This window comes from Pseudophryne corroboree, chromosome 5 (assembly GCF_028390025.1).
Source record: "Pseudophryne corroboree isolate aPseCor3 chromosome 5, aPseCor3.hap2, whole genome shotgun sequence".
NCBI lineage: Eukaryota > Metazoa > Chordata > Amphibia > Anura > Myobatrachidae > Pseudophryne > Pseudophryne corroboree.
Window position 1 is genome coordinate 97954409 of NC_086448.1, and position 9429 is coordinate 97963837.

Consider the following 9429-nt stretch of genomic DNA (forward strand, 5'->3'; position numbering starts at 1 on the left):
AACGGGCCATTACTTCCTCACAATCCACATATTTCGGATACTTCATCCGATGAAGATGGCGCTTACACTGACCCTTCAGACACTGATGCAGATGCTTCTGATGGGGAATCTCTGACACAAGTGGATGTTCCTGACCTCTTGGAGGCTATCAGACTGATTCTTCAAATTGATGATGATGAAGAGCCTCCAGCTACCTCTAAGAAATTGGATAAGTTTAAACGTCAGAAGGTTACTAAATTAGTTTTACCCCATTTTGACCACTTGGCTGACATACATCAGGAATCCTGGAAATATCCAGGAAATACATTTTCCCTGTCTAAAAAGATACTGGCTCGTTATCTACTCACTGCAGAGTTGAGTAAAAATTGGGAAACACTACCGCTGGTGGACACACAAGTCGCTCGTCTGGTGGTGTCTTCTGCTCTGCCTGTCACTACCGTCACCTCGCTGAAGGAACCGACGGATAAGCGTGTGGAGGGTTGCTTGGAGTCCATTTACACTCTTGCAGGAGCTGTGCATAGGCCCACTATTGCGGCTTCTTGGAAAGGAAAAGCTATTGAAGCCTGGGTTCAGGAATTTGAAGCGAAACTACCATCTGATTTTCCTGATAATGCTAGACAATGTTTTTCATATATTATTACAGCCTCTCATTATATTCAGGAGGCGGCATCTGATACAGGTGTCCTGGCGGCCAAAGCGTCTACTACGTCCATTCTGGCTCGCCGGATTCTCTGGTTGCGTTCCTGCTCTGTAGACCTGGACTCTAAAAAGACCTTGGAGGTGATTCCCTTTTAAGGGAAACATACTTTTTGGGGAAGATCTCAACAAGATTGTTGCTGACTTGGCATCAGCTAAGACTGCATGTCTGCCTATTACTACTCCTTCGGCTCCGAAGGCTGAGAGTACTTCCTTTCATTCCTTTCGACTTCCAGGTAAAGAAAAGGGTCAGGCGTACCCGAAACAGCCTCACACTTCCAAATCCACTAAGCCCAGACCTAAACTTGCCTGGGCTGCCCGTCAGCCTGGGTGGGAGGCCGACTTCTACAGTTTGCTCAGGTGTTGTTACAGACCACTTCGGACACCTGGGTAAGGAAGTCGCCACTCACGGATACGCCATCTCTTTCAAGAAACGTCCCCCTCACCAGTTTTGCTCAACAAACGTCCCTTCGGATCAGGTAAAAGCAAAAACTCTCCATTTGGTGGTACAATCTCTCCTGGATACAAGAGTGGTAGTACCAGTGCCTCTGGCTCAGAGAGGCAAGGGGTACTATTTAATGCTGTTCCTAGTCCCGAAATCGAATGGGTCCTCTCGGCCCATTCTCAACCTCAAGTCTTTGAACAAATTTGTGAAAGTTTCCAAATTCCGTATGGAAACGCTTCACTCTATTATTCTGGCTTTGGAGCCCAAGGACTATATGGTATCCGTGGACATACAGGATGCTTACCTGCATATTCCTATTACCGTGTCGCATCAGCAGTACCTGAGGTTTGCTATTGGCAACCTACATTTTCAATTCCAGGCCTTGCCTTTTGGTCTGACCACGGCTCCACGAATTTTCACCAAGGTCATGACTGCTCTCCTCCGCCGTCAGGGCATCAGGATACTGCCATATCTGGACGACTTGTTTATCCTGGCGACCTCACCAGAGGTTCTCCTTCGTCATCTGGAACTGACTGTCCAATTCCTACAAGCCCACGGGTGGCTTATCAACTGGAAGAAATCCTCCCTGGTCCCTGCTCAGAGCATGGTGCACCTGTGGGCATTGTTGGACACCCACAACCAGCAGTTGTTTTTGTATCCGGAGAAGGTCCTGAAACTTCAGGACACAATAAGACACTTCCTATCCCGCCCACGTGTGTCGATACACTTGACGATGCAAGTAATGGGCCTCATGGTGCCGGCTTTCGACATGGTAGAGTACGCTCAATTTCACTCCCGCCCTCTCCAGAGGTTAATTCTTTCCAAATGGGATGGCCTGCCTCACCTGATCAGGACTCACATGATCTCCTTAACTCTGGAGGTTCGCCTATCACTGACCTGGTGGCTACAGGACCAGCAATTGAGCAGGGATTGTCCCTTCTGGATCTCCAACTGGGTCCTTCTGACGATGGATGCCAGTCTGCGGGGTTGGGTTGGGGCGCAGTGTTGGAGCAGCACTCTCTTCAGGTCAGTGGACCAGGGAGGAATCTCTGCTCCCAATAAACATTCTGGAATTGCGGGCAGTGTTCAATGCATTGATGCTAGCCCTGCCTCTGGCACAGAACAGGTCTGTTCAAGTACAGTCCGACAACACCACCACAGTGGCATACATAAATCATCAAGGCGGCACTCAAAGCCACATGGCAATGAGGGAAGTGTTGAGGATACTTCAATGGGCGGAACGCCATCTGCCAGCCATATCGGCAGTGTTCATTCCGGGAGTCCTCAACTGGGAAGCGGACTTCTTCAGTCGTCAGGACATACACGCCAGAGAGTGGAGCCTTCATCCGGAAGTCTTTCAACTCCTAGTGGACAAGTGGGGCCTACCAGACGTAGACCTGATGGCATCTTAACACAATCACAAGGTTCCGGTCTTCTGAGCAAGGACAAGGGATCCTCAAGCAGCGTTCGTGGATGCACTGGCAATTCCATGGAACGTTTGGCTGCCGTACGTTGTCCCTCCGGTGTCACTTCTGCCCAGGGTAATACAGCAGTTCAAGCAAAAAGGAGGAATACTACTTCTAATCGCTCTGGCATGGCCCAGACAGCATTGGTTCTCAGACCTGCAGGGTCTATCTATAGAGCATCCTCTTCTACTTCCACAGCACCCAGACCTCTTTTTCAGGGCCCTTGTGTCTACCAGGATCTGGCCCGTCTGGCTTTGACGGCAAGGCTCTTGAAGCTTCAGTACTGAGGGTCAAAGGGTTTTCTGAGGCGGTCATTCAAACTTGCAAAACACAGCTGCCAGGCTGTTAACCGACCAGCCCCGTTCTAGCCACATAACACCCATACTTTACTCCCTTCACTGGCTGCCTGTAAGATGGCGAATATCTTCAAGATTGGCTTACTGAGTTTCAAAGCATTACATGACCAGGGCCCATGATACCTGAAGCAGTTACTGACCCCATACTGCCCCACTCGATTACTGCGATCTGTAGATGACGGACTTTTAACAGTACCTAGAATCTCACGTAATTCATCTGGGGGTCGAGATTTTAGTCATGCGGCTCTGACTCTATGGAACTCACTTCCCCGCATACTGCGAGATGCCCCAACTATAGAATCCTTCAAAAGTAGACTCAAGACTTTTCTTTTTACTCAAGCATTCCCATAAATGTCCCTTTAGTATCTCCATGCTTCTGTATTTTATTAAAAGCTGTTCTGTACTTCATTATTTTCTGTACTATATTATGCTATGTATCTGTTAAGCGCCTATTGGAGAAAGAGCGCTATATAAATAAAATTATTATTATTATTATTATTATTATTATTATTATTATTATTATTATTATTGAAGGCCAATAAACCGGCTTCTGCTTGGACTTATTATAGGGTCTGGAATTCCTACTTCACATGCTGTGCTGCTAAGAATTATGATGCATTTAAGTTCAGTACTGACAGACTTTTGCCTTTTCTGCAACAGGACCTGGACTTAGGCCTCGTCTGGCCTCCCTCAAGGTTCATATTCCTGCCTTGTCGATATGGTTTCAGAGAAAAATTGCGACTCTGCCTGATGTTCATACATTCACTCAGGGTGTTTTTACGGATTCAACCTCCCTATGTTCCTCCTGTGGCTCCTTAGGATTTGTCGGTTGTCCTGGATGCCCTCCAAAAGTCTCCATTTGAACCTCTTGAGTGTGTGGACCTTAAGTGGCTTACTCTTAAGGTCTTGTTTTTGCCGGCTATTGCCTCTGCTAGACGGGTTTCAGACTTGGGTGCCTTATCCTGTCGGTCACCTTTTCTGATTTTTCACCGTGACCGGGCAGTTCTTAGAATATGCCCTGGTTATCTGCCTAAGGTGGTGCCATCTTTCCACCTTAACCAGAAAAATTGTGGTTCTGGCCTTTACCTCTCCAGGTTTATCCTCCTAAGAGCGGTCTTTGGATGTGGTACTTTGCTTCAGAGATCTGATTCTCTCTTTGTTCTTTTTGGTTTTCACAAACGTGGCTGGCCTGCTAATAAGCAGACCTTGGCCAGATGGATTAGAATGGTGATTGCACATACACTGATCAATAAAAATAAAGGGAACACTAAAATAACACATCCTAGATCTGAATGAATGAAATATTCTTATTAAATACTTTGTTCTTTACATAGTTGAATGTGCTGACAACAAAATCACACAAAAATTATCAATGGAAATAAAATTTATTAACCCATGGAGGTCTCGATTTGGAGTCACCCTCAAAATTAAAGTGGAAAAACACACTACAGGCTGATCCAACTTTGATGTAATGTCCTTAAAACAAGTCAAAATGAAGCTCAGTAGTGTGTGTGGCCTCCACGTGCCCTACAACCCACACAAGTGGCTCAGGTAGTGCAGCTCATCCAGGATGGCACATCAATGCGAGCTGTGGCAAGAAGGTTTGCTGTGTCTGTCAGCGTAGTGTCCAGAGCATGGAGGCGCTACCAGGAGACAGGCCAGTACATCAGGAGACGTGGAGGAGGCCGTAGGAGGGCAACAACCCAGCAGCAGGACCGCTACCTCCATCTCTGTGCAAGGAGGAACAAGAGGAGCACTGCCAGAGCCCTGCAAAATGACCTCCAGCAAGCCACAAATGTGCATGTGTCTACTCAAACGATCAGAAACAGACTCCATGAGGGTGGTATCGGGGCCCAACGTCCACAGGTGGGGGTTGTGCTTACATCCCAACACCGTGCAGGACGTTTGGCATTTGCCAGAGAACACCAAGATTGGCAAATTCACCACTGGCGCCCTGTGCAGGTTCTCACTGAGCCCATGTGACAGAGTCTGGAGACGCCAAGGAGAACGTTCTGCTGCCTGCAACATCCTCCAGCATGACCGGTTTGGAGTGGGTCAGTAATGGTGTGGGGAGGCATTTCTTTGGGGGGCCGCACAGCCCTCCATGTGCTCACCAGAGGTAGCCTGACTGCCATTAGGTACCGAGATGAGATCCTCAGACCCCTTGTGAGACCATATGCTGGTGCGGTTGGCCTTGGGTTCCTCCTAATGCAAGACAATGCTAGACCTCATGTGGCTGGAGTGTGTCAGCAGTTCCTGCAAGACGAAGGTATTGATGCTATGGACTGTCTCGCCCATTCCCCACACCTGAATCCAATTGAGCACATCTGGGACATCATGTCTCGCTCGATCCACCAATGCCACGTTGCCCCACAGACTCTCCAGGAGTTGGCAGATGCTTTAGTCCAGGTCTGGGAGGAGATCCCTCAGGAGACCATCCGCCACTTCATCAGGAGCATGCCCAGGCGTTGTAGGGAGGTCATACAGGCACGTGGAGGCCACACACACTACTGAGCCTCATTTTGACTTGTTTTACATCAAAGTTGGATCAGCCTGTAGTGTGTTTTTCCACTTTAATTTTGAGGGTGACTCCAAATCGAGACCTCTATGGTTTAATAAATTTGATTTCCATTGATAATTTTTGTGTGATTTTGTTGTCAGCACATTCAACTATGTAAAGAACAAAGTATTTAAAAAGAATAATTCATTCATTCAGATCTATAATGTGTTATTTTAGTGTTCCCTTTATTTTTTTGAGCAGTGTATTTATATACAGGCTGGACTTGCAGCTCCCATTCTGTCTCATTCAAATCCCATTCTATTTGGTCTGTTGGACCTTCTTGGGCGGCCCGCTATGGTGCAACCCTTGAACAATTGTGCAAGGCGGCTACGTGGTCCTCAGTGAACACGTTCATAAAGTTCTATGCCTTCGATACGTCCGCCTCCCAGGATGCCTCCTTTGGACGCCGGGTTCTTGTGTCCGCTACAGTGCGTCCCCTTCCATGAGGAACTGCTTTAGGACATCCCCGATGTAATTCCCTGTGGAATCACAGTGTACCCTGCTGCAGAAAAGGAGATTCATGGTAAGAACTTACCATTGGTAAATCTCTTTCATCGAGGTACACTGGATTCCACAGGGCGCCCACCCAGACGCACTTGGCTTCTTTGGGTTTGTATGGCATTAGCCGCTGGTACCTTCTCCTATCGTGAGAATGTACAGTAAGTGTATGTGGCTACTAACTATTGTCTTCTCTCTTACCTGCTACTGCATTGGACTAGTTATCAAAACTGAGCTCCAGTGCCTGGAGGCGGGGATATAGAGGAGGCGGCGCTATGCATCCTGGGAACAGTCAAAGCATTTAGCCTGTTGGTGCCTCGGATCAAGATCCAACTCTACACCCCAATGTAATTCCCTGTGGAATCCAGTGTACCTCACAGAAAGAGATTTAACTAAGGTAAGTTCTTACCATAAATCTCCTTTTCTTTGTCTCAGACACCTAGGTTCAACTTGTTTCCTATTAAACAGGTAAAGAAGAAACACCGTCATTACTAGGCCTTTGTGGGTCCCTCACATCTGTTGCAAGTTACAAGTCCCTCACAAGCCTCAAGTCTAGTGAATGTCTTGCCAGTCCCACAACAGAGATGACCAGCCCAGGCCTAACCCCATCCTGAGCCAGGGAGACTGACAGGGGAAGGACAAGCTGTTTTTGTTATCATTTTTTATATATTTTTTGCTGTTTTGTATGCCAACTACATTCCATGTCTGAATGGCTGCAGAACAAAGGCACATTGTCTCGTTACACTCTATTGACTTATTTTTTGTTTAATACTCGTATGTCGCAAATGAACTGATAGAACCATGGTTGAAAGTGTACAGTTCCTGATTTATTTTCTTTTTATTTATTTAATGGGGGGACATTTATAAAATTGGGGGCACAGGTAAAAATTAAAATAACGCCACCCATTGTGCGCTGTCATTTTTAAGTACAATTTAGAAAATAAAAGTAAATAATTCACTTATATGAAAAAAATATTTGGGGTTTGTTTTTTTTTGACAAAAGTTCCCTGTGTACCAGTTTTAATAAATGTCCCATTCTGTGTGTCTAGTATTTGACCTTAAAACCAACAATGCAACATTGTACAGACTGTGATAACAAATGGAGCGAAACGCGTGGGTGGTATTACTTCTTTGTTTCATATGGAAGTGTGGCATCAATTGTTTGTTCTTGCCCTGTATTATATCAGTTCTAAGCTTGTCATGTTTTCTGTGCCATCTGCTGGCCTACATGGCTGTATATGTAGGCCTTTTTTTCTATTTTTGTATGTGCGAGGTAAATACTTCCATTAAGAAATGTAAAATAAAGAAATAAAATGTGGATTGACAGCGAATATTCTGTGGTCATTTATTTAGTGTAATGAAAAGCTGTAGATGCAAAAAACCATATTAGATGTATTCTAAAGGCCCGCACACATGGTAAGATTTATTTTTTAACGATATTGTCCTTTTTTGACCAATTGGAACGACATAGCGTTTAAAAACTGTCCGTGTGGAGGCATGATAATAATGCAATCATTATCGATGGTCTTGGTCGTGGATCCTTTCTACATGTAGAGAGATCACAACCTGTCTTTTCGCAATGGACGACGAAGGACTACATTTTATTTAAATTTACAAGTAGTCTTTAAAATTAATCGTTAGATTTTTGGCTACTGAACGATATATTGATTTGCAGTTGTTACCAACTCATCTATAGCCTAGATTGTGTTCATTCCGAGTTGTTCGCTCGCAAGCTGCTTTTAGCAGCTTTGCACACGCTAAGCCGCCGCCTACTGGGAGTGAATCTTAGCTTATCAAAATTGCGAACGAAAGATTAGCAGAATTGCGAATAGACACTTCTTAGCCGTTTCTGAGTAGCTCCACACTTACTCGGCATCTGCGATCAGTTCAGGGCTTGTCATTCCTGGTTTGACGTCACAAACACACCCAGCGTTCGCCCAGACACTCCTCCGTTTCTTCAGCCACTCCCGCGTTTTTCCCAGAAACGGTAGCGTTTTTTCGCACACACCCGTCCCGTTTCCGCCCAGAAACACCCACTTCCTGTCAATCACATTACGATCACCAGAACGAAGAAAAAAACCTTGTAATGCCGTGAGTAAAATACCTAACTGCATCGCAAATTTACTTGGCGCAGTCGCACTGCGGACATTGCGGATGCGCATTAGCGACTAATCGCTCCGTTGCGAGAAAAAAATACAGAGCGAACAACTCGGAATGACCACCAATATCGTTTGTCCGGGAGTGTTCAGGAGTTCAAGGGAAATCGTTAGCGAGATCGGATATTTGCCAACATCGCTCGGTGCGTGGGACCTTTAGACTTTATTATGGATATTTAAGGTGTGACCAAGACATTTCAGGTACGTTGCATGGTCATTTTATAGTGTATCTGCTTTAATGTATTGCTGTTTGTGGTTTTCATACACACAAATAGGCAGATATAAAGCCAGAAATGAGTGTTTTTTTTCACACTGAGATATGCTATAGTAACTGACTATACACAGTACAATACATTTAAGGGACAGGAAACTACCTTATATTTCTAGGAATACATACATAATGCTTCATCACACTCTGTGGATACATTATTGGGTACACCTGAGGCAATGCAAATATCTTATCAACCAATAATGTGGCAGCAACACATTACATAAAAGCCTGCAGACATGGTGAAAAGGTTCAGTTGCTGTTCTGACCAAACACCAGAATGGGGAGAAATGTGATGTAAGTGACTCTTTGGACAGATTGTTGGTGCCAGGCGGGGTGGTCTGAGTATCTCAGAAACTGCTGATCTCTGGGATTGTCACGCACATGAGTCTTTAAACTTTACAAAGAACAATGCGCAAAACAAACAAAAATCCAGTGAGCTGCATTTCTGTGGGTGAAAATGCTTTGTTAATGAGAGAGATCAAAAGAGAATGGTGTACAGTAACTCAAATAAACATCCATTACAGTAATGGTAAACGGAAGAGCATCACTGAACATACAGCTCTTTGAACCTTGAAGTAGATGGGCTACAGCCACAGAATGCTACACTAGGTTCCACTACTGTCATCTAAGAATAGGACACTGGGACTACAGTGGGCACAGGCTCACATCACTGGAGAGTTGAAGATTGAAAACCGTTGCCTGGTTCGATGTATCTTGATCTCTTCTGTAGTATTCTGATGGCAGAGGCAGATGTTGGTGCAAACAATATTAATTTATGGATCAGTCTTGGCTTGTGTCACTATTTTAGGCTGATGGTGGTGTAATGGTGTGGGGTAAAATTTTTGAGAAAATATTAGGCTCCTTAATAGCAATTGAACATCATGTAAATGTCACGGCCTAGTTGAGTATTGTTGTTGACCATGTACATCCCTTTATAGCCACAGTCTACCCACACTATGGATACCATACCTTACCACAATG

The 9429-nt window shown here is 45.2% G+C and overlaps 1 protein-coding gene across 4 annotated transcripts in view; it reads left to right on the top strand.

Annotated features, from left to right (window-relative positions):
- Positions 1 to 7347, top strand: part of RUNDC3B (RUN domain containing 3B) — a 596000-nt gene extending 588653 nt beyond the window's left edge. For 3 of the 4 annotated variants that reach the window (XM_063921483.1, XM_063921482.1, XM_063921485.1), the window contains one exon: positions 6490 to 7347. In XM_063921483.1, coding sequence (XP_063777553.1) covers positions 6490 to 6635 — 146 coding nt within the window. In that variant the 3' untranslated portion in view covers positions 6636 to 7347. Of the gene's footprint in view, positions 1 to 6456 lie in introns of all 4 variants that reach the window. The other variant, XM_063921484.1, reaches the window with a different exon arrangement.
- The last annotated feature ends 2082 nt before the right edge of the window (positions 7348 to 9429 follow it).